Consider the following 26234-nt stretch of genomic DNA (forward strand, 5'->3'; position numbering starts at 1 on the left):
TGGTCACCCTAATGAAGGCATAAGTGTGAAATTTCAAAGTATTTTTATTTCTTGCTAGTCTCAGCTGCTGGGAGGACATTGGCACAAACTTCTCTGAATAAGGATGTAGTTAGTGACCTCAAGGGGACTATATGAATAAGGATAACATAATCAAGCTCTTAGAAAAACTCTTGTTACATTTACAACTAGATAGAAAGGCTTAAAATATAATTTCAAAAAATGTGGAGATGATTTATATGTAGAAAAGATATTTTAGGGATAAAATCCATGCAGAAAAAATGTGGATATTTTATTTAAATTTAAATTATCAACATTTCAAATATTCAAAAACTTTCAACTAATCTATGAGCTGGTCAAAACCCAGCAATACTAGTTTACAGAAATTTTTTGACCAGCTGTAATTTCAACTCCCTCAGGTATAAATCTCCTATGCACCAGTCTTCCCTTAGACACATAGATCTAATTTCTGTGTGCTTGTGCACAGAATTTCTAAATGAGAGTTGCAACTGTGTATCTAAGGGGACATTTACTTTGCAAGCGGAGGCAATATTGGTGCTCAGGTAGGTATATTCCTGCTAGCTTTAAACTAGCTAGCTTAGCAGGCTGATTCCAGGTGGGTTTGTACAGCCTGTGCCAGAATATTTTTTTTAGCCATGCTAGCTAGATTAAAGCTAGAGCAGGTATGCCTACCTGAGCTACAATCACACCCCCAACTGCAGTGTAGATATATACCCTAAGGCAGAATCGGGCCCTTAGAGTTAAAATCTAATTTCTACCCAAATTCCACATCCTCATTGACACTATACAGTTCTGAAAAGAAGCCATTTCCCTTACTTGACCCAAAAAACTTCCATTGCCAAGTAACAAAGATGTGAAATGTCCCTTCTCTCATTTCCATCATGGCTAAACCTCTGCACAGAACAGCCTGATTTAACACTGATGACGCACAGCAACTCATTCCAGCAATAAATCAAAATAGTTGCGTAAAATAAATGATTTTTTCATCAGTTAAAGCCAAGACACTTTAATTAAAAAGACAAACCAGTATGACATTTCACTGCAACCTCCTCACACCCCACACCCCCTGAAATTACTGTGGCATTATTTTTCTTGATGCTTTTAATCCAGTTTAAAAAAGAGAGAGAATGTACTCAGCTACCCCAGTGTAAATCTGGAGTAACTCTTCAGTGGAGTTACTCTGGATTTACACCGGGGTAAGCACGCTGAGAATCTGGCATGCTGCCAATAGGAATGTTAATTTTAAAAATCATTGCGTAACATTGCTTTCCCTTAGTTTCCTTTCCAAGGGATTGTTTGGTCTGGAGTGCCACCTGCAGGTTGCTAGGCATGTAACCTCATGTGCTTTCAGTGTTCTTTACTGAATGAGTTATAAATAGGGCCAATTTCACAGTCCATTTTGGTCAATTTCATGATCATAGGATTTTAAAAATAGTAAATTTCATGATTTCAGCTATTTAAATCTGAAATTTCATGGTGTTGTAATTGTAGGGGTCCTGCCCCGAAAAGGAGTTGTGTGTGGAGGGGGGGAGGTCACAAGGTTATTGTAGAGGGGCGGTTGCAGTACTGCTACTCTTACTTCTGTGCTGCTGCTGATAGTGTCACTGCCTTCAGAACTAGGCAGCTGGAGAGTGGCGGCTGCTGGGTGGGAGCCCAGCTCTGAAGGCAGAGCCGTCGCCAGCAGCAGCGCAGAAGTAAGGATGGCATGGGGTATGGTATTGCCGCCCTTACTTCTGCACTGCTGCCTGCTGAGCTGGGCCCTCAGTCAGCAGCCGCCACTCTCCGGCCTCCCAGCTCCGAAGGCAGCAGCGCAGAAGCAAGGATGGCATGGTATGGTACTGCCAGCCTTACTTCTGTGCTGCTGCTGGCAGGGCGCTGCCTTCAGAGCTGGGTGCCCGGCCAACAGCAGCCACTCTCCGGCCGTCCAGCTCTGAAGGCAGTGCAATACTGCGACACCCCTAAAATAACCTTGCGACCCCCCTGCAACTCCCTTTTGGGTCAGGACCCCCAATTGGAGAAACGCTGGTCTTTGTGAAATCTGTATGGTATAGGGTAAAAGCACACAAAAGACCAGATTTCACAGGGGGAGACCAGATTTCACGGTCCGTGATGCTTTTTCATGGCCGTGAATTTGGTAGGGCCCTAGTTATGAACGAGCTGTTCTTACATGAGGCTGGATAAGAGCTTGATCCTGAGATGTACTGACCACCTGCAACTCAGCATGCAACTCCCACCTCAATGGGAGTTGGGGCTGCGCAGTATCTCTCAGGATCAGGAATCTAATTACAGCCCAGAACTGAATGTTAATTTCCCAGGAGATAATGTAAATTGCAAGCTGCACAGGCTAGTCTTGGATGCAGTGCTGGACTTTCTAGCACACAGAGTGAGCACATCTCTGTGTGCTTAGGTGGGGTAGCATTCATTCCCCTTTGTAGCCAGCAAGCTTTGCTGGTCAATGTAGAGATGGGGGCGCACCTGGTCTCTTCTCTACCTCTTTTAGATGCTGTGGTGGGGGAGGAAGGGGAAGCAGTCCTCAGGCCCAGGAGAGAACATGGACTGTCAGGGTGAGGGGGCAGGATGATGGTTATGTCACCCCTGCTTTGTGCAACTCTATACAGTTGTTTTGAGACCATTTAATATAGAAGACTCCTGCATCTCCTCTAGGGTCAATGGCAAAGCACTGAAATGGAGCCAGTCCTCCTTTCAGGCTGCTCGCAGATTGTGGTGTTCCTCCATCTCCAGAGAGCTCAGCTGTGGCATCCTACAAGGATCAATTCTCTCCCCAGCCTTTAAAATATAGGTGAAACCATTAGGGGAACTGTCTGTTGCCATGGTCTTAAATGGCAGCAGGTGGCACCTACCTCTACATCTCCTTTACTCCCCAACACAGAGAGCACCAGCTCCAAATTGTCCCTTTGCCTTGCTGAAATCCCATCACCTCACCTTCTATTGAGGGTGGCTAGCTCGCAGTTGCCAAATTGGTCCCCACCTTTTGAGTGCGTTTGGGCTGCCCCCTGCTGCTGGAGTCTGAAATAGCTGCAACTACAGAAAAATGCCTTTCCACTGAAGTCTGGCTAGAGCATTGTGCCCTGTTGTATTTGGGTGGTGACTCTGCTACAGTGATCCATACTTTCGGGATCTTCAAGCTGGATTGCTAAAGCCCTCTTCACCTTGGTCTGAGCACTCCAACCTTAAACAGCTAAAATTAGTTCAGAAAACAGCCATCCTCTTCGCATCGTCTCAGTGCTCTGCATTGTACTCCCATTCCCTGGTCAAACCAAAGTCTTCATCCTTGCCTTCAAGCCCCTCTATAGAACTGATTCTAGATACCTTAACAAATGCTCCCTCTCTCAAGATGATGATGATCTTCCTGGGCAACTACATTCTTCAGGAACTATGCATCTGTTAAACTCAAGGGTGAAGCTTGTAAGAACGGGAGACCAGGTTTTCTGGGCAACAGAACCTTGGAACTTATCACTGAAGGAGATCAGAATGACTACCAGTGCCTCCAGAGCAGAGTGTAAAACCTTCTTCTTTGTGTTGGTGTTCCCCAAGAAACAACTAAATCAGACAAAGTGAGAGGAGAAGAGAAAGAGGAGGGAGGTGGTAGTTGTAAAAGGAAGGAAAAGGGAAAAAGCAAATTAAAAAAATGGAAAATTGCATCCATTTCCACAGAAGTATGGAGAAAAATTAGAACAGAGGTTTTCATCATCTTGGTTTTTACTTTCAGTGATGAGGTCAGACATTGAGGTGATGGGGAGTGTGATTAAAAACCCTAGCTAGATAAACGGAACACAAGGGACTGCTGCCATCTAGTGCAATGATTACTTTGAAATTAAAAATATAATATTATCTTGCATCTGGCAAGATCTTGTAACCAATCTTAGATAAGTTAGGGTTTCTTTTCTGGTAGTGACCCTGTTCCCTCTGAAGTTAATGCCATTTTCTTTGATGGGAGCATGATTGGACCCTGTGATCTAAACAGCACATGTTTATATCCACTCTAATCTGATCACTCCAAATATTAAGAGGATTTCCCCAGAAGATTTTTTTTAAGCACAAGGTCCACCTTTGCTCATGAAAAAATGCCATGCAAGACGGTGATATCAGGATAGGATTTGATGCTTTGTAACGTCATTACTGTGAGACTCTAAAAAGATTGTTAGCTTGAATCCTGCCACATATCTTGTTAGGGATATTTTCTTTCTAACACTAGGAGGGCTGGAACTCATGCTCAAGTTTCTTCTTTTGTCTTCCACGGCTGAGGAAGTAATCCATGTTTACTAGAGTTTTGCCAATTTCAGTGTTCATTCTACTGCCGATAGTCTGGTTGGTGGTGTTGGGAATTTTGTCTGAGAACACAGGCATATACTCGGGCAGTTGCTCCTGCTCCTTTTTCTTACCCTGGAAAAAATAAATGGGAAGACACTTGCTTAAGATTATGGATAAATTTTCAACAGCCTCTAATTCCCATTTTCAAAAATGAAATTGAAAGTCAATGAGACCTAAGATCCTAAGTCACTCAGATATTTTGAAAAATTTTACCTGACATTTTATATACTGAATTTATGTGAAAATGCTCTGTAGAGACAGTAAACTTAATCATTATCAAGCTAACTGAAATTGGTGACACCCCATCAGCTTCCAAGAAGACACCGCTTAATTTGCTGTTGAAAAGTGGTATACCATCTTATTCACCAAGGGTCAGCAGTCTTTAAAGAAGCAGCATCCAAGAAGTTATCCCTTTGAACCAATCAAAGAACAGTCTGAGCACATGGTAATTTAACGCACCAACTTTCATCAGGATGCAGAGTTTCAGATTGGCTGGTTGAATCATACATTTTTAAAATTTTTTGCAGTCATTTGGTATTTTAAAATATAAATGGTTTGGTCCTGTGTCCTTACACAGGCAAATGTTCAGTTACTCCAAGGAGGAGTTTTGCCTGAGTAAGAGCTGCAGGATTGGATTCAAAGTCATTGGTGTACATTCTTGTGATAAGATAACACTCCCCCTCTTAGAATATAGGCACCTGGAGGGGAAATTCTGCTTCAAGCAAGGACCTGATACTGCTCCCATTCATAGAATCATAGAATATCAGGGTTCGAAGGGACCTCAGGAGGTCATCTAGTCTAACCCCCTGCTCAAAGCAGGACCAATTCCCAACTAAATTATCCCAGCCAGGGCTTTGTCAAGCCAGGCCTTAAAAACCTCCAAGGAAGGAGATTCCACCACCTCCCTAGGTAACGCATTCCAGTGCTTCACCACCCTCCTAGTGAAATAGTTTTTCCTAATATCCAACCTAGACCTCCCCCACTGCAACTTGAGACCATTGCTCCTTGTTCTGTCATCTGCCACCACTGAGAACAGCCGAGCTCCATCCTCTTTGGAACCCCCCCTCAGGTAGTTGAAAGCAGCTATCAAATCCCCCCTCATTCTTCTCTTCTGGAGACTAAACAATCCCAGTTCCCTCAGCCTCTCCTCAGAAGTCATGTGCTCCAGACCCCTAATCATTTTTGTTGCCCTCCGCTGGACTCTTTCCAATTTTTCCACAGTGAATGTGAATTTTATCATTGGGAGCATGACTTCCCATGCAAACCCATTGACTTCAACAGCATTATGGACTGTCAGTCAGGACCACTGTGGTGGTAGTGATGGCAAGAACATAAAATGGAAGATATCCTCCCCCCGCTCCCCAAGTCATCAAGTCCAGTATCCTGCTATTATAGGCAACCACATCATATAATCCCATTTATAAACTTGTCGAGCAAGATGATGATGGGTTTTTAAAAACAAATGACTCAGATTCTATTGTGCTGACAATATTTCTTAAATTCCTTCCTAGGCTGATTCTTCAAGCACTCTTTTAAAATGTCAGTCCTTTTACGGCATTTGTACTTTAATCAAAACTGAGGTGAAATACACACACAGTGCATTCCATCTGCTTAGAACGAGAATAGCAGATGAGTGGCACTTCAGATTCCTTGGGCATATTTTCCTGCAGTTTTTAATCTTAAACAATTTGACAAATTACTTTCAAGGATGGCTCAATTTAGAATATTAGCCTACTAGAAATCCTGTTGTAAACCAAAAAGAGCCTGGATTACAGTTGGTAAATTTATGTGCAACCTACCATTGGATCATAGTCCTTCATGAAACCCCAATTCTGGTACCTTGGAAAAGAAAAAAAAAAGATTTTAATTTAAATGACTCATTCCTGTTCTGTACTTTAGTTTCATAAGTTTTCTATGATTTAAAATAAACCTGATTCAGTATCATAGAATAAAGCTGCAAAAGACAAAGAATAGTGATTCCAAATGATCCGTTAATTTTAGGTTTCTTTTCTTTTTACAAGAGAAAATGAGCAGGCTCAGCCCCTGATTAAGAGATTATTTTGATCTATTTTAAATGTATAAATATTTGTAATGACTATAGATGTCCCTTTGAGCAGAGGTGGGTATTAATGGAAGACCCCCATCACAACTGGGATCACACTGTGCTAGGCAGTATACAAACACATAGTAAGACACAGTCCCTGTAACAAATAATAAATTAAAGGTTTTCACTCACATTTTCTCAGGACAAACTCTTTCCTCTCAGAAGAAGTAGTCAGATAATTACAATAGTGATTTTGCCTTTTACTATAGACCAGGGTTTTGTGGGTTGCTACTGTACCGATCTCTCTCTTTCTCTCTCCAGATAATTTTTACCTCAATTTTGTGACTAGAATATCTTGGTACAGTCAGACTTTATTTTAGAACCAAGCTGTACATTCTTCTCAGAATGAATCCAGCTCTGAATTTGAACACAACTGGGCCACAAGTTGTTAATTCATGTTCTTATATCATGCTCATCACTGTGGCATCTGAACAATTAGAATCACACACACACAGTGGATACACAGAATGGTTTCACATGGTGCAGACATGTTGATCTGCTCTTAGCAGGAGCTGCAAACATCTTCATTTACCGAATTGACTAAAAGTTCAAGAGTGTCAGCTCCAAAACATGTGGATGAGCTCTTGTGTTCCAAAGACATCTGCCTTATGGTTGCTGGCAAGGGATCCCTTGCCAGCAATCTTTCCTATCATGCCAATAATAGATGCTGCTCTGATGTCTGTCTTCACACTTTTTCTCACAATGAAAATTCCATTTCCAGCAACCCACAACCCAGAGATCAGCTAGTGTAGATTAAAAGTTATTACTAACAATACCCAAACTTTGACATAGAGTAATCCCCAAGCTTAGCCAGAATTCTAGGTATTCTACCCTCATTTTTCTAGTTAATAGCCATGTTAATAGAAAGAAATTCCTCCTAACAAGAACAAACATAGTGATATTCTGTTTGGTTTTCACAGTGCTACAGGCTGTCTACTTTAAAAATAATAGGGAGGCAGAACCACCTGAAGTATGTGCTCTCCTTAGAAAAGTAACTCAATAAAGAGAAGTTTGTTTGCTGACCTGCCACTGTTGTGTCTGCCATTTGAGAGTCTATTTAAGTTTCAAATTCGACGTTTACAATCCATCCATTTCCTGCTGCTCAGGCTAGTTTAATAGGACAACAGTTTCTTACAGTCATAAAGCTCTCTGTGCTTAACACCTCCCTCCCACAATGACCACATGGCTTTCTTTGTTGTCATGCTAAGCTTTATTTGCAGGTAGGGGAGCTGCCATTCGCTACAGTGTTTTGTACAAATGGACAAACTGGAAGCTGTGGCATGATCGCAGGATTATGAGTCAGGAAACCTGAGTCCTATTCCTGGCTCTGCCACTAATTTGCTTTGTGAGTTTGGGCAAATCCCTTCACTTTCCCCATCTGTAAAATGGGGCTAATGACAGTATAGCCATCTTTGTGAAGTGCTTTGGTATCTGTGGAGAGAAGGTGCTATCTAAGGGCTTGCCTTCCTGGTGAGTTACTGCACGGCAAACCACGGTGTAAATCTACAGCTCACTAGCTTGCTGTGCAGTAACTCATCATGTGGACACTGCTACTGTGGTGTGAAAGTCCTGCAGTGCAGCTTAGCATAGAATAATAATTAATTGGCATTGTATTTATTATTATATATTTTCATATCTCAGTAGTGTCTAGAGGCCCCAGCCAAGATCAGGGTCCCATTGTGCTAGGCATTGTACAAACATATCAGATCTGGATAATACTATATTTGTATTCTGAAGTACTAGTAATCAAGGAATGCCTGGGCTTCATCATATGAAAATCAGCCCATTGGTCCCATTCCCTTACACCCACTTTCATTCCTAGGCTACCAGAATGGAGAGGACGTCTCCCATCCCAAACTCTGTGTGGGGATGTGGAGCTGCTGGTGAGCTTTGTTCCTGTCAGCTGGAGGCTGAGTTAAAGAGGCAAAGACAGAAGTTAAAAATATGTCCCTGAGTAAAGAAGCAATCACAGCTAGGATTGGTGCCATCTGCTGGTGGGAGAAGAGGAGCTACCAAAAGATCTTCTCTTCCCTTCTTCCCACTGAATCCAAGGAAAGGTCATGGTAGCTGATCACCTACTTATTACCTTGCTTCCCTAGTGTCTGGCTGGATGAGGCTGGCATACAATCAGAACTCAAGCTAACCTTGCTTTTACCAAAGATATTCTTCTAGCGGGCATGCTTATGTTGTAAATTGGAGAATGACCACAAATGGGTGGGTGTGGGTGGGTGGGGGCGTGTGTGTGTGAGAGAGAGAGAGAGAGATCTTAATGCCTGGTTCCATCAGCTCAGCTGTGTATATATCCAGTCAAAGCATAATTTATGCCCTGGGCATGCTGTACACCCTGCTGATATATTAGTAGCAATGGGATTTTCCCTGTGTGTGTGTGTGTGTGTGTGTGTGTGTGTGTGTGTGTGTGTGTGTCTATATGTGCAGGGTTAGGGGCACTCAAGAGATTTGCAGGGTTGAAGTACAAATAAGTTTTTGGCAGAACACTCTGTCCAATCTCTACTTCAGCCACTTCCAAGAATTTGAGAACAGGCAATAATATCAGCATCTGTGCAATCAATTACAGATGCTGTCACATTTGTATCTTCACAGTGTGGACATCCATATACAGCTGAGCAGTATTAAGCCTGGGGTTCTTTAGTGTCTCTGTTTCCGTTCAAGCATGACTTGCCAGGAGATATGCTCCAATAAAGTATTGCAAAAAAGAGGAGAACAGAGATGGTGTTTACTCTCAGCAGTGGCAGGATTAGGGCCTGATCCAAAGTCCATTTAGTGGAAGTCTTTCCATTGACTTAATGGGTTTTGGATCAGGCCCTCAGGGTATGTCCGCACTGAGTGTAGGTGTGATTTCCAGCTCAAGTCGACATACCCACACTAGCTCAAGTAAGTGCACTAAATATAGAGTTCAGCCACAGCAGTGCAAATGTCAGGCTGGGCTAGCTACCCTGAGTGTGATCCCATCTGAGACCCTAGGTACATACTCGCATGGCTGGCCCCTCCTGCCACTCATACCATCACAGCTAGACTTCTGTCTTTATCATGCTAGTTTGATCAGAGCTAGGGCAGGCATATCTACTCGAGCTGGAAATTGCCCCTTCCAGCTACAGTGTAGATATATCCTATGTCTCTGAGCAGTGGCAGTGTTAAGATGAGGACGTGAAATTGGAATTGAGGTACTTACCAATATTTTCTTCCCCTCCACTCAGCATCCATAAACTCCCTCCAGATCTTGTCCTGCCGAACCGGGTCCCTCTGCAGTGCTGCCTGCTCCTCCTCCTGGGCCCGGGCTGCCTGTTGTGCTAAGACCCGACTGGCAGGCAGAGCTTTCCCATGCTGGGTGGTGCTGAGAGAAGGAGATGAGGATGAGGCGAGTTTCACCAAAGGTCTGGCTGCTGGTAACCGGTACCCGGCGGAGGTGGTTCTCCTGAATCCAGTTGATCTGCTTCCCATCTGTGTCTCCCCTGTGACGCGTTATGTTGTCACCACTAGGAAGGCTAAGAAGAGATGCTCTCCAAGATCCTCCAATTCCACAGCTCTCTCTCCTGCATCCCTTTCTCTCCTAGCACTTTCTTTCAGGATTTGGCAAGGAATCTGCACTAAGAACCCAACCTCCAACAGGCGACCTATGTGCTCTTTTGTTTCCCCTTTACTTAAAACCAACTTATACTAGGCAGCTGGTTTGTGTTGCCCCATTGGGTGACTACTAAGAGAAGCTTCACTGTAATAATCTTAAAAAGAACAATCCTTACCAAAGGCTAAAGATACCGGCTGTAGCCAGCAAGACCTAATTCTCAGCTTCTGAGACACCAGCTACTGCTGTGTGCAGGCGAGACGACTTGACGTTGATCTCAAAGTCCCCAGAACAGCGGCTGTGTTAGTAGCAAAGCCTGGTGTAAAGTGTGCTGCCGAGTTTGCCAGGGTTAGTTTTATTCTGTGTGTACAACCGAAACAGAACCCCCTGATAGTTGCTGGCTTCCCCAGTGTGTTTACTGTCTCCATTGGAAACCAGGCTGGCTCATGAATATTTATCCCAGAGGGAGTGGAAACCAATGCAGACAGCTGCTGGGGACTTGGCTTTGAACTCTCATCAGGAGGGAATTTCTGTTTGTTTAGAATAAGGTCTTTCCAGGGATCAATGTTAGTTTCACACTTTGAAAGCCTCTTAATTTCTGTCCGGACTAAGAAAACTCCCATGGAAAACTCCTGCAGGCCTGAACAATCAAAAATTGGTTCAAGAGGAGAGACCTTTAATTGCATACTGCTCTCTGGACAAGGAGCTGACCATCTGCTAAAAGTCCCTGGGTCCACTGTGACAGACTAATACATCCAGCTGGGGGCTGAACAGTAAAACTGTCCTCCAGCCTCATCTTCCTTATAAGTGCCACTGAACTGAAAAAAGAGCCATTTCCCAGTCCACCCTGCTACTTTGCTGGATTCCTCCTCAGGGTCTGCTCAGTGACTTGCATCCCAGATTGCTCTTCAGGGTACAGTACATGTGGCTGATTAGCCATATGAGGTGATATTGCCATGTGGTGGCATTTACAAGCAAGCTGAAGCAGGAGGCTATTTTTAACTTTGAGCCTAAGGTCCAATGTGTTTATCAGTCAGTGCACTCCAGAGTTCAATTCCTGGTAGATCAGCAGTGGGGTCTCTGAGGGAAGGGAGGGATCTATATCTCTATTTAGATCTGAATCTATATGTAAACTTGAGTCTAATGTACCAATAGGCCTTTTTTTGGGGTGGGGGGGAACTGTGTCTGGGACATTTTTAAAAAGGGACACTGTAAGTGGCAGAAACTCTGGTTAGGAGTTTGCTGTATGTAGTTTGTTCCGCAGGCCTGTGTTTATGTAATGGAAGCATCCAGAACTCTCAGGTAGAGTTTTAATGATGTTCTTGATTTACAATGGTGATACAAACTGTAAACTTTTATTTGAAAAAATCATATCATTTCATTCTTTCTAAGCATGTGTATAATTTGCTTTTTTCTCTAAGAAAATAATGTTTTTCGGTGGGGAAAAAATCTCAGATGTTTAGATATTAATTTTACTTGACCACAAGAGGAGGTTGTAGTTTAAGCTATGCAAAACTTGACTGGATGGCTGAGGATAACATGCATTGCTTTTTAAAAAAACATTATTTTAAACTATGTAATTTCTCCAAAATCTAAACTATTTAAACTATACAATAGTTAGAAAAATCAGACTGTGTAAGTCAATATCAACCGTATTTTTTCTTATCTGGAACCAACTTCTGCTTTGCCTTTGGTGGAAATTATTTTAGTTGGTAAATTTGTTGCTAGAACTCCCATCCCAATCCCATAATAAGCTCCATGAGGTGCAGGGGTAAGCCTGTGTTACTCTCATTGAAGGATCAGGATTACGAGTCTTGTCCTTAAACACTGTATTGTGGTTTTATTGTTTCATGGAAATGGTTTGGAAAATTCAGAGAATGCATTTTCAACTATCAGCAGAGAATTTTGTCTTTGGAGTTGGGGAGGGAGGGAAGACTGTGATGAAGTCAACATAGTAGAAAAGTCTGTGTGTATTGGTACATGGCAGAAAATATCGCTGTTTCCTTCAAGACTAAGGCACTCTGGTTCTGCCCATGGGATTTGGTTTCAGAATGAAGGGTCTGGAATTCTTTCCAATGTGTTTGTTTTCAGAAGTCTCTTTTATATTTATGTTTCCATACATTGCAGAATGTTACAGTAACATGCAGTGTTATTTTCCTCTCCCCCAACTCACTAATGTGTTGGGATTTTTTTCCCTATATAAATAGAGACTTTTTTTTTATATTGCATTAAATATGCATTCTTCTAAACTCTCAGGATTGTCACATGTTTGCTGTGGTGTTTTGTGAAGGTGAGAGCAGAGGAGTGGGGTGGGGTTGCCAACCCTCCAGGATTGGCCGGGAGTCTCCCGGAATCAGCATCTATCTCCTGCTGACTATTGAAAGCAATCTGGGAGATTTTAATAGGATCAGTCAGAGTTGGCAACCCTAGAGTGGGGGATAGGAAGAAGTCTGTGTTCTTCCATTCTTGGGCCTGTCACTGAATTGCAATGTAGCCGTGGTCAGGCATGTCATGTAATCTTTCTTTGCCTTTTATATTGTATACAGCACTGTGCACAAACTGTCATTAAAATTATAGGTGAGAAAACTACAAAAAGGCCATTTAAAGTGTTTGTCGACTTGCTAGGAAGATTGCCATAGATATTCCATGGTTTAGGTTGAGATTCATAGAATTTAAGGCCTGAAGGGATCATTATGATCATCTCCTCTGGCCTCCTGTATAACACAGGCCAGAGAGTTTGAGGAGAGAGCATTACCGAGTAGAGTTGTGGCACTTGAAGGAGAAAGCCATCCATCCTATCACCATTTTGAGATTATATCTGGGGAGACTAGGCCTTCGGTCATCACTGCTCTTAATTACCATAGTGGGGCATAAATTAAGATACAGTTTATTAGGTCCCATGTTACTAAAAGAGATTATATATAAAATCTTGAAGTATACTTGTGAGATAACAGGCAGCAGGTGCAGTTTGCAACATACTGGCCTCAAAAACTCTTGTAGACAAAGTATCAGAGAGGTAGCCGTGTTAGTCTGTATCCACAAAAACAATGAGGAGTCCGGTGGCACATTAAAGACTAACAGATTTATTTGGGCATAAGCTTTCATGGGTAAAATACCTCACTTCTTTAGCATCTGAAGAAGTGGGTTTTTTACCCACAAAAGCTTATGCCCAAATAAATCTGTTAGTCTTTAAAGTGCTACCGGACTCCTTGTTGTTCTTGTAGACAAAGGTCCTAGAGCAGTTGTGCTGCTGTGTTCTTCTGTGGCTGAAATTTATGAGTAGTTTTCAGTTGGAGTCCCAGATAAAGCACATTGCAATAATCCAGCCAAGAGCCAGGAAGGCATAGGGTGTGAATAGACAGCCATACTAGGCCTTTATTATTTTGTATTTGATGTTTATAATTGCTTAAGGAATATTCTCATCGCTAGAGGGAGCTTTAGCACTTAGATGAGAGTACAACATTGCTTTATCTTATTTTATCTTTCCATTTCCCCCTGCACAATTGGTCTAAATAATTCCAAGAGAACTTCATTAGTTACTGGGATAACATGACCAATTATTTATGAAAGGACTATGCTTGATATCAATGTAATAGGAATCTACAGTAAGGCAGCAATCTCATCTATACCCACAAACACAAGGAGCCATTATTAGCAGGCAGGTCTTTTAATTACACCATATTCAGAGAGGGATAGCAGCTTTGTTAGTAGTATGTTAGATAGTATGTTGCATTGTGGATTATGATTTTTCAGAGCCTATTTTAATTTTCAAGATGCCTTTTCACTCTCTTTCCAACTGTTATCCATTAGTTATTTGTAATCTAAAGTATTCAAGAGCATTTTCCTTGAACAGCATCTAAGAAGGTTTCCATTTGCCATCTCCTCACCATATTCAGAGAGGGATAGCAGCTTTGCTTTCTTCTCATAATTGCTTTTCTGCATCTGTTTGAGTGCTTGGTTGCCTAATAGAGTCACTGTAGCTTAGGGTGACCAGATGTCCCAATATTTGGGGCTTTTTCTTATATAGGTGCCTATTACCCTCCACACTCTGTCTCTATTTTTCATACTTGCTATCTGGGCACCCTACTGTAGCTCATCTTAAATAAAATAAGGTCAGAGTTTACAAACTTGAGTGCCCAAAGTTCATCACCTAAGTGCATATTTAGGCACCTAAATAAAAGTGGCCTGATTTTCAAAGGTGCTCAGCATGTGCAGCTTCCATTGACTGAAACTCAAACTGCTTCTGTTGAGGCCCCCAAATATGGATCTAAGAGCCTAAAATTAGGCACCCAGGTTTGAAAATTTTGACCACAAGTTTTACTTGTTGTAGCAAAACATTTTTAATGCTTTAATTGTAGTTGTCTGATAGGTGGCTTAGACATCATTTACCTTTTAAAAATAGAAACTCTATTACTAAATCCCCATGCTTCAGGTAGCAATACAAAAATGAAAGAAAAACAGCTGAGGCCCTCATGAATCCCAAGACATGTGGCAGCAGCAGTCAAACAAAATTGGATCAGCAGCATTTGTTAGCATTTAAAATTTATCAGACTGGACTCTGCTTGTGACAGATGGCTTTGTAAATATCTTTGTAAATATCTTTTTATGGTTTTACTGAAGACACTGATTCAAAGCTTGTCTGCAATGATGGGCAGTACTCCAGCTCCCAGGCAAGGGGGCTCTGGGTTCAGGAGGCTCTGTCTCAGAATGCTCAGGTCAGATGGGAATGGACTCTCCGGAATGCTGAGGCCAGTTTAATAAGCTTCCAAAATAGCAGTAGACAGTCGTTATAGGAATAATAACGGAGTTGCATTACTAAGATAAAATTACACAGGCTCCTAGCAACTGATCGCTAGATGGGGCAATATTGCACTATTAGGTAGGTGCATTAGAGGGATTTTACACCTTCTTCTGAATATCTGACATTGGCCACTGTCAGATACAAGGTACTAGACTAGATGGACCACTAGCCTTTTCTGGTAGGACAGTTCCTATGCCTCCATATGTCAGAAGGGAGAGGCTGTAAGCTGCAATAGTCTATCTACACTTGGAGCTGGGTGTGTGATTCCCGGCTCAAGGAAACGTACTCATGCTAGCAGGAGCGCCACCAGCTTTTCTGCCGCCCTAGGCAGTGGAAGGTCCCGCCCCGAAATGCCGGCCCCCACAGAGGCAGCGGAAGGTCCCGCCGCCGAAATACCGCCGCAGTCGCCGCCCCCCAAATTGTAGGGTCACCTAATGGGTTGCGCCGGCCCTGCATGCTAGTTCTGATTAAGCCAGCACACTAAAAATAGAGTGTAGCTGGGCCAGCACAAGTAACGGGAGGGGCCAGCTGCCCCAAGTACTTATGTAGCATCTCAGAGAGTATGTACTTGGGAGGGGCCAGCTCATCCTGCTACTCGCGCTGCTGTGGGTATACTCTAATTTTAGCATCCTAGATCTCTCAAAGCTAGTGCAGGTATGTCTCCTGGAACTGGGAATCACAACCCCAGCTCAAAGTGCAGACATACCCCGTGTGTATGCCATAATTTGAACAACTGCGATACAACTGCAGTACAGACTGTTTAAATCATCTAAATACTAATGGCCTAGAACACCACTTTCCCCACATTTTCACCTCCTCTAGCCACCAAACGTGACTCTGGGGCCAAATTTTTAGAGAAGTGGGTCTTATGGGCCACGAGCAAAAAACCAGGATGCAATTGTTTGTGTTATTTTGTTCACATAGGTTGGGATGTTCAAAGGGGCCCAATGGGGATTCAGGTGCCTAAATGTCTCAGGCTCTTTTTAATATCCTACTCCTAGTTTTGCAATTGCAGCTACTTAAAAAGGCCTTCATATTTAAAATTAGGCATACTAGAATTCAAGTTTTTAAAACAATTTTGACAGAATATCAATGTTTATTTTAAAGCCTTTTCTCAATTATTGGTATACATTTTCACAGTTGTATGAAATTATGGATTTTAAGCATTTTTATTAGGGCTATCTAGTGATTAAAAATGAATCACGATTAATCACACTGTTAAACAATAATAGAATACCATTTATTTAAATATTTTTGGATGTTTTCTACATTTTTAAATATATTGATTTCAGTTACAACACAGCACACAAAGTGTACAGTGCTCACTTTATATTTATTTTTTATTACAAATATTTGTGCTGTAAAAAAAATAGTATTTTTCAATTCACCTCATACAAGTACTGTAATGCAGTCTCTTTATCATGAAAGTTGAACTTACAAATTTGGAATTATGTATAAAAATAACTGCATTCAAAAATAAAACAATGTAAAACTTTAGAGCCTACAAGACCATTCAGTCATACTTCTTGTTCAGCCTGTCACTCAGGCAAACAAGTTTGTTTACATATGCAGGAGATAATGCTGCCCGCTTCTGGTTTACAATGTCACTTGAAAGTTAGAATAGACGTTCTCATGGCACTGTTGTAGCCGGCATCACAAGATATTTACGTGCCAGATGCGCTAAAGATTCATATGTCCCTTCGTGCTTTGGCCACCATTCCAGAGGACATGCATCCATGATAATGATGGGTTCTGCTTGATAACAATCCAAAGCAGTGTGGCCAACACATGTTCACTTTCATCATCTGAGTCAGATGCAACCATCAGAAGGTTGATTTTATTTTTTGGTGGTTCAGGTTCTGTAGTTTCTGCATAGGAGTGTTGCTCTTTTAAGACTTCTGAAAGCATGCTCCACACCTCGTCCCTCTGAGAGTTTGGAAGGTACTTCAGATTCTTAAACCTTGGATCGAGTGCTGTAGCTATCTTTAGAAATCTCACATTGGTATCTTTTTTGCATTTTGTCAAATCTGCAGTGAAAGTGTTCTTAAAATGAACAACATCTGCTGGGTCATCATCCAAGACTGCTATAACATGAAATATATGGCAGAATGCAGGTAAAACAGAGCAGGAGACATACAATTCTCTGCCAAATTGTTCAGTCAAAATTTAATTAACGCATTATTTTTTTAACGAGCGTCATCAGCATGGAAGTATGTCCTCTGGAATGGTGGCCGAAGCATGAAGGGGCATACGAATGTTTAGCATATCTGGCACGTAAATACCTTGCAATACCGGCTACAAAAGTACCATGCGAACGCCTGTTCTCACATTCAGATGACATTGTAAATAAGAAGTGGTGAGCTTCTTATCTCCCGTAAATGTAAACAAACTTGTTTGTCTTAGAGATTGGCTGAATAAGAAGTAGGACTGAGTGGACTTGTAGGCGCTAAAGTTTTGTATTGTTTTGTTTTGAGTGCAGTTATGTAAAAAAAAATCTACATTTGCAAGTTGCACTTTCACAGTAAAGAGATTGCACTACAGTACTTGTATGAGGTGAATTGAAAAATACTATTTTTTATCATTTTTTACAGTGCAAATATTTGTAATAAAAATAATAATATAAAGTGAGCACTGGACACTTTGTATTCTGTGTTGTAATTTAAATCAATATATTTGAAAATGAAGAAAACATCCAAAATATTTAATAAATTTCAATTGGTAGTCTATTGTTTAACAGTGCGATTAATCGCGATTAATTTTTTTGAGTTAATTGCGTGAGTTAACTGTGATTAATCCCATCTCTGTCTTGGAGGAATGGCTACTCAACAAACTGATATGTCATTACGTTCTATTACTAATAATGTAACTTTAGCGCCCTCATAGCCAAGATGGAGCCTGCTCTGCAGGCAGCTTTGGCCAAGAGAAGGTGTGAGCAGGAATGCAGCAGGAAAAATCCCTTCCACCCCAGAAGCACCTGTTCCAACCCCCCCCAGAGTGAACACACACCCCCACAGGAAAAGTACAATGGATATAAGAAAGGGAAATATTTATTTACAGAGGGATGAGAGGAGAAAAACAACAAGGGGAAATATAGGGGGAGCAGTAAAACAGGGTTGCATTCAAACCAAGGCCCCACAGGCCTTGTGGTACCACAGTCTGAAAGGGCAGACACCGAGCAATGTGTCTGCACACAGAGTTCAGGAGTCCTGGGCAAAGTTCCAGTCCAGTGGTGAGTCTTGGGTGCTCCTGGTCGTCATTAGCGCCAGTGAACTTTCCCCAACAAACCCCTCCGGTGCCCTCTTCTGCTGCTCTTTGCAAAGCCACACAGAGTGACCACCTCCCCACTTAACTAGCTACAGCCTCCCTCCTTATTCCCAATGCAGAGTCACAAGTCCCAGTTATCACAGCCCCATGCAGCTCTGGGCAGCCATGATACTGGGTCCAGCTCCGGTCTGTCCTTCTTGGGTGATTTCTCCCTGGCACAGTGCTCCTCCTGGCTCCTGTCCTAGGGTGTCCCCGATCGGCCGCCCTGTCCTTCCCAGGCAGGGCCGTCCTTACCCATATGCAAAGTACGCAGCTGCACAGGGCACCAGGAAACTTGGGGCACAAAATTTCCTGGTGCCTGCGCAGCTGCGTGCTGCTCCAGCCCCTGCCCCACCTCTTCCCCATGGCCCCCTGGCCCAGCCCCCACCCTGCTCCGCCTCCACCCCACCTCATCCCGCCCTTGCTCCGCCCCAGCCCCGCCTCTTCCCACCCCTGAGGACTGCAGCACGGCTGGGCCTGCACTCATTGGCGGCAGGAAGTGCAGGGACCCGGCCTCAGCCGTGCCACCGGTGAGTGCTAGGGGGTGGTTCCTCCCTGCCCCCCAAGCCAGCCCCCCCCCCGGCGGAGGCCTGGGGCCATCCTCACACCCCCCTGCGGAGGCCTGGGGCCCCCAGATCCCCTGCAGGGGGTAGGGGGGCTGCGTAGGATCCCAGAATAGCTAAGGACGGCCCTGTTCCCAGGCTTTAGGTAGGTTCTCTGCTGCTTCATTTTGTAAGGGCCTGCGAGCTGCAGCCCTTCTCTCTCTGGAACTCCAGAGCCACACCCTGGAGCTTTCCTCCTTTCTCTCACTGCTTCCCCTCCCCGCTTAGGAAGAAGATTTAAAGGGGCCATGCTCTCTAAACCCCAAAGGGGTTACAATAAATGAACAGAACTCCTGCTTCACGTATTGCCTTCTTTTACTAATGAGGGGTGAAATATTCAATTCTTTGCCTGACTTATTACAAATGTAGTTCCTATTATAGTTAATTACTCCCACGTGAGCCAAACCACTATTTCCCATTAAAATTGGCATCCTTATTAATTTTTTAAAAGCATCAACCTTTCCTTCGAACAACCTTATAGGACTATTCAGAAAAGCTGGACATTTGAGACTAAAAGTAAAATTTTATACAGAATTCATATGGAAGCTTTTACCTATATTACTGTATTTCTGATTTTAGTAAAACATGTACTCTCTGATCAGTTAGTTAGCATAAGTAAATAGCAGCAGCTTTCTTATACTTGTAGCTACAGCATAGACACAGTTTAAAAACTCTAAGTTATGATGTTATCTTCTAATGAAGGCCATGTCTACACCATAGCTGCTGCAGTGGCACAGCTATGACACTGCAGTTCTTCCGCTGTAGCGCTGTAGGGTAGAAACGCTTCTTACAGTGATGGAAGGGGTTTTTCTGTCAATGTAGTTGATCCATCTCCATGAGAAGAGAGTTCTTGACTTAGCCGTGTCTATACTAGAGCTTAGGTCAACCTAACTAAGTTGCTCAGGGCGTGAAATTTATCATAGCCCTGAGCAACATAGCTAGGTTGATCTAATTTTTAGGTGTAGACCAGGCCTAATAGATGGATTCATTTTAGAGATGCCCCAGCAACTCCATACTTAATGGGATTCAATATTCTTGTGAAAAAGTTTCATTTTGAAACCTGAAACCTTGAGTGACTCAGCTAAACGTTCAGCTTGTGGGACCACTGGTGTGTGTGTGAAGTTTTCAGACAGAACTGAACTCAAAGCTAATAGCAATCTCAACTGCCATATATCACTTGCATCAAATGCTGAGAGGCATGTTTAAGTGTAGGGGGAGTGGTATAAATAAATAAAGCTGCATCATGTCCCTGGGCACTCTGTACTCCCATTCTGCAGCAGCCCACACACCTTTTGGAGTCTCTTAAATGTCCCTTTAGCCTAATCTATGGTAAATATTCATTTAGAATGTGTATTTTAACTAAAGGCAGCCTATAACTTTTGGTGATTGAGCTTGTAAAAAACACAAAAACAAACAAACTTTGAGAGCTGCCTTATATCTTGATATCACAAAATATAGGTTAAAGTAACCCCACCTACAATGAAACTGATCAATCCGACTTCCTGCTTGTACGTACCTTCCCTGTTGATCTTGCGATATCACATTGGTTTGCTTGAAATAAGGACTTCGCAGAGCCATGCTGAGGACAGTTGTTTTACTCCTGTGCTCTGTGTTTTATGAACTCCACTGTAGGTGTTGTTGTTCGCTCAATGAACTAAATAGCCTGTGAGCAAAAGAACACACCATAGCAACCCTCAGCTTCTGTTTACAGTTCAAATAAGTTTCTATTGATAGAAAACATATTTATTTATGTTATGAGGGGTTTTCTAGACAAATAAACTTAAACTAATAGTTTTAGTAAAAAGAATAGGATTTTCACAAAGATATGTTGAAAATAAACTCCATGTCAGTGTTTAAATGGTAATGCCTTTTTTAATGAGTTTTCTGTAAATGAAACACCACATCCACCCTGTCTGGCAAGAACACTATGCAACTTTTAGTTATTAATAGTGGAGATGGGCAAGAACTTAACCCCTAGATCCAAATGCCTCAGAACTTAGTGCAATTTGAAATCTTGAACTGAAATCTGCAGCTTGCCCACCCTCTCGAGCATGGAATTCTAGTTTGGGAACTTTGATGAACTACAGCAGCCTACTAGAATTCTGATATACTCAGGGCTGAAGTGTGAAACATTAGGGCTTTTTAATTTTTGTGCAGGTTAGATTAGGTTTGGAACTCCCATTAATATTAATTTCTGTAAAGAGTTATGAGCCAGAGTAACTCCCTCATAGAATCATAGAAATGTAGGACTGGGAGGGACCTTGAGAGCAGATCCTTGCAACAGGACCCGACCCCAATGGGACCCAACTACAAGTGTTGGATTCAGGCCAGGTAGGAAAAGAACTCAATCTGCTCAGGTTGGGTTTACACAGAGCTGACCTGAAGAAGAGCTCTGCGTAAGCTTGAAAGCTTCTCTCTCTCACCAACAGAAGTTGGTCCAATAACCTACTTTGTCTTTAATTTTCTTGCCTGGTCACCCAATTTTGTAAGATTGCTTTGTAACTCTTCCCAGTCAGCTTTGGAATTAATTTTCTTGTATAATTTTGTATTGTCTTCAAATTTTGACACCTCACTCTTCACAGCTTTTTCCAGATCATTTATGAATATGATGAACAGCAGAGATCCCTGTACAGATCCTCTCCATTGTGAAAGCCAATAATTTATTCCTACCCTTTGTTTCCTATCTTTTAATCAGGTACTGATCCATGGGAAGTCCTTTCCTCTTAGCCCATGACTGTTTGTTTTGTTTAAGAACTTTTGGTGTGGGACATTATCAAAGGCTTTCTGAAAGTCTAAATACACTATATCCACTGGATCACTCTGTCTGCATGCTTGTTGACACCCACAGAGAATTCTAATAGATTGGTGGGGCATGATTTCCCTTTACAAAAGCCATCTTGACTTTTCTCCACCATAAATATTCATCTATGTGTTTGGTATTTATGTTCTTTATTATAGTTTCAACCAATTTGTCTGGTACTGAAGTTAGGCTTACTGGCCTATAATTGCCAGGATCACCTCTGGAGCCTTTTTTTCGGCATTGCATTAGCTACCCTTATCTGGTACAGTGACTACATACCACAGTTAGTAGTTCTGTAATTTCATATTCCTTCAGAACTCTTGGGCGAATACCGTATGGTCCTGGTGACTTATTACTGTTTAATTTATCAATTTGTTCTGAAATCTCCTCTACTGATCCCTCACTCGGAAACTGTTCCTCAGATTTGTCAGATTTAAAAAGAATGTGGGAATCTCCCTCACATCCTCTGCAGTGAAGATCAGTGCAAAGAATTTACTTAGCTTCTCCACAATGGCCTTGTCTTTCTTGACTGTTTCTTTAGCCCCTTGATTGTCCAGTGGCCCTACTGATTGTTTGGCAGGCTTTGTGCTTCTAAGGTACTTAAAATTTTTTTTGTTGATCATTTTTGTGTCTTTTGCTCGTTGCTCTTCAAATTCTTTTTTGGCCTGCATAATTATGCATTTACATTTGACTTGCCAGAATTTATACTTCTATATTCCTCAGTAGGATTTGGCTTCCAATTTTTAAAGGATGCCTTTGGCCTCTAACTGCCTCTTTTATTCTGTTGTTTTAGCCATGATGGCATTTTTCGGGTCTCTTACTGTTTTTTATTTAATTTACTGTATACATTTAGTTTGAGCCTCTGTTATGGTGTTATTAAACAGCTTCCATGTGGGTTGCAGGCATTTCATTCTTGTGACAGTTCTCTTTAATTTCCTTTTAACTAACGGCCTCATTTTTATTTAGTTCCCCCCTTTTGACGTTAAATGACATTTTGGGGGGTTTCTTTGGTAACTTCCCCCCCACCCCAAGGATGTTAAATTTAATTACATTATGGTTGCTATTACTGAATGGTTCAGCTATAACAACCTCTCGGATCAGACTTTGTGCTCCACTTAGGACTAAAACAAGCATTGCCTCTCCCCTTGTGGGTTCCAGGACTAGCTGCTCCACGAAGCACTCATTAATGATGTGAAGAAAGTTTATCTCTGCATCCCGTCCTGAGGGGACATGTACCCAGTCAATATGGGGTCAGTTGAAATCCCCCATCATGATTGAGTTTTCTATTTTTGTAGCCTCTCTCAGGGGCTACACAATCACCGCCACCACTGCTATCCTCTTATTATTCAATCCATAGAGATTCTATGGTACAGTTTGATCCCTTTAAGATTTCTGCTATATTTGACTCTATGGTTTCTTTTACATATAGCGCCATTCCCTCACCAGCACAATCTACTCTGTCATTCCTATATATTTGTACTCTGGTATTACCATGTTCCATTGGTTAGCATTGTTCTACCAAGTTTCTGTGATACCTAGTATTTCAGTATCCTCATTTAAGACCAGCCACTCAAGTTCCCCATCTTAGTATTTAGACTTCTGGCATTTGTATACAAGCCCTTATAACATTTGTCAATATTTAGCTGTTTGCCATTATGTGATGTAATTGAATGGGATAGCTGCTGTTTCAAACTGCTCCACAGTGTTGAGATCAACAGTTTTGCCCTGTGAAGGGTCCTTTTTAAGGTTTCTCTTGGGTGCCCTCTTTCCTCACAGCAGTTGGTTTCCACTTGACAGCTTCATGTGGGAGTCTGTGTGTTGGCATCCAGAGTACATGCCCCAAATATGTCCAGTGCTTCCTTCTGATCCTAGTGGAGATGAGCCACTGGTTGGTAATTTCTTAGATCTCTTCACTGGTAACAGTCTCTCTATCCAATGCCTAAAATATTTCATAGGTACTTATATTCCAAGGTGTCTAGTTTTTGATCTAACACATTAATGGATCGCCAGCTCTCACAGATGCATGTTAGCACTGAGATTTATGTTTGAGTTGAAAATTCTTAGGTTTGTTATGGTGCTGTGTATCTTTGATTTTCACACATTGTTTAATGATATTTCCTTGAGGTCACTTCTTTCTCCAGGTCTTTGTTGGCTAGTATGGTGCTCCCCAGATAAAAATGAACTTTTCTACTTTCTTGATGTTTTTGCCTTCTAATATGATGTTACTGCTTGATGCCTGGGCTTCAAGGATATTTGTTTTGACATAACTGATTTTGAGCCCTGCTTGGCCTGCTGTTTTTGCCAAGGTATCTGTAGCTTTTCTTTAGCAATTTACTATTAGTTGCTTTTCCACTTGCAACCCATAAATGGTTTGTTTTTTAAAATCAATTAAAACTAATAGGTCATTAATAGTCTGGAATTCATGCTCCTCTTGCTAATGAGAATTTTGCACATTCAATGTGATGAAAATTTACCTTTTTCTAGTATTATTATAGCTTAGTATGAATGATTAGAAGGGCTCATGGCTGCAAAATAATGAGTTGTTTTTCTGGTTGTTATGTACCCCATAGTGTCTTGAAGTTCAAGAATGCCTGAGCTCACAGATCCTTTAGCGTGGGGTTTGCTCACATTCCATCTGCGACAAAAACAACTAAATCAGATTTTGGGCTGCTTCTATCCAGACTTCTTCAGCTCCTGTAAAGATCACCTAGGTGAGGGAAAGAGAATCAGAAAGTGTTTATATGATTATGGCTGCTACAGAAACCACTTTCTTAGCAACAGCACATCCTGTTTTGGAGGCACAGCCAGTAGCAACCCCACAGTAAAAGTTGTAACCTTACCTCTCATTTTGTCTCTCGTCTTGAGGGGACATCCCTCATTTTAGTCCCAAAGTGAACTCTGTTCCACAAACATTTTGGATCTCCTCACTTTTGTTGTTCACAATTGTTTACATCAGAGATAAAGAATCGTGAACCTGAGGCTCTAGAAAGAGTTGTTTATACTGAAGGAAAGAATTCCACAGCATGTTAAGTTTCCTGCATGAATATTTATTAGCGTGTCTCTCATTTTTGATCCTTGTGAGAGAGCAGAAGGAGTGAGGGAGCTAACAAGCTAAATGAGCTAACCGGAGACACCTGGCATAGGGAGGGACCTGCAAGCAGCTGGTTCCTGATAAAAGAGCTAAAGGAGGTTTTGAGGGAGCTGATTCTGGGAAGTTTACAGAGGAGTCAGCTCTCAGCAGGACAACTGCATGCCAAACCCCAGTGTATCACCCCCTAAGAATTCATAAAAAAGGGAAAGGACTAGAGAGAGGAACCCTTTCGCTCACCCAGGCCCCGAGGTTAGAGCCGTGCCTTAGAACGGATTTTTGAGACTGAGCTTTACTTTTGAGTTATTGGCTGAATAAATCCAGATCCCGGTAAGGATGGCAATTGGACAAGCAAGTGTGTGGAGTCTGTGTAAAACATCCTGGAAGATGGAGAATAAAGGGCAGAGCAGAGGCATCCTGGCCACAAGAGGGTGCAAGGGGGCTAGCTCACTCATCCACAGTCACACATTGCAGCTCACATGTAGAATTTGCTAGGTTGAGAGGTCTGATTGTAACGTTCTCAAAAGAGCTGAAATTAAAAAAAAAAAGTTGTATGGATAACAAGGGAGATAAATGGAAAGTGGTGTTCATCTACTAATCAGTGGGTCCAGTTAGTATTGAGGGATATAGCAAATAAACCTACTGTAACACTGAAATATATTTTTGGAAAAGTCATAGGAAAATGAAGCAGTAAGATATGATTAAAGAAAAGCAAATATACTACTGGTCTTCAAAATGGGAAAGGAGAGCTGTCATGCCAGTTACTGCCTTAGAAGTGTAACTTTGAAGTTGTAGCACTAGGAAAGCAATGGAACAAAGGTGCAAGTAATTGCCCCCCCCCCACCCCCAAAAGATAACAGTAAGCAGTTTGGACTTCTCAAAAGATATTATGCTAGACAATTGTGATTGTTCTATTTTTTTTTGACACTAACAAAATTAGTGGATGAAAAGTGGTAGATACAATGTTCAGAATTTAGATGTTAGTAAAACATTCGACAGTCTCTCTAGAACATTTAATTCAAATTGACTTCTGTGGGCTTTGAATTGAGCTCATAGAGACTAAATCCTGGCCATACACTCCAAACCCTCAGGAGGGGTAGTAGAATGTAGCTGAATATGCATCCTATACAAAGTCTGCCATCACAGGAAAGGATGCCTTTGGACAGCCAGCTAACAGCACAGTATTTGCTGCTTCAAAGGGCATACTGGGTTGTGCCTTTAACCTATCAGAGCTACCTTTGTGTTAGGTATTTTTCTGCAGGATCATCCCTTTGTGGGTTTTTTTAATACTGTGGTCCTCTTGTTCAGGTTCCACTGCTTGTAGCATTTGCTGTTTGTAGAAATAGTCAAAGTAAAAAGTATTCATGTTTGTTATTGAATTTTCCATCCAGCTCTACAATTTTACCATGTATTTTTAGTTTAGTTTTCGTTTTGGCCTTGAACTATGTAAGTTAAACTGAAGATGTGATCAGTTTTCACCCATCATTGTTCTGAATACCTCAGTCCCTTTATATTTTCCTTTTGGTTTCATGGCCTTATTCGTTCACTCTCTCATTCCAGGGTTTCCTCTTTCTGCTTTGGTCACCTTTGTTTAATCTCTTAATTA

At 41.9% G+C, this 26234-nt stretch overlaps 1 protein-coding gene and 1 long non-coding RNA gene across 2 annotated transcripts in view; one reads left to right on the forward strand and one right to left on the reverse strand.

Annotated features, from left to right (window-relative positions):
* Positions 1–1008: 1008 nt before the first annotated feature.
* C3H2orf50 (chromosome 3 C2orf50 homolog) lies at positions 1009–10627 on the reverse strand. Its single transcript, XM_065587706.1, has 3 exons — positions 9645–10627; positions 6150–6189; positions 1009–4422 (listed from the first exon to the last, which is right to left on the reverse strand). Exons 1-3 carry the CDS (start codon positions 9911–9913, stop codon positions 4231–4233), a joined length of 501 nt encoding a protein of 166 aa, XP_065443778.1. The 5' UTR covers positions 9914–10627; the 3' UTR covers positions 1009–4230.
* Positions 10628–10766: 139 nt separating this feature from the next.
* Positions 10767–26234, forward strand: part of LOC135982193 (uncharacterized) — a 62042-nt gene continuing 46574 nt past the window's right edge. The window contains exon 1 of the long non-coding RNA XR_010599433.1: positions 10767–11336. This is a non-coding gene — a long non-coding RNA (uncharacterized LOC135982193). The remainder of the gene's footprint in view (positions 11337–26234) is intronic.

Source organism: Chrysemys picta, chromosome 3 (genome assembly GCF_011386835.1).
Source record: "Chrysemys picta bellii isolate R12L10 chromosome 3, ASM1138683v2, whole genome shotgun sequence".
Taxonomy (NCBI): domain Eukaryota; kingdom Metazoa; phylum Chordata; order Testudines; family Emydidae; genus Chrysemys; species Chrysemys picta.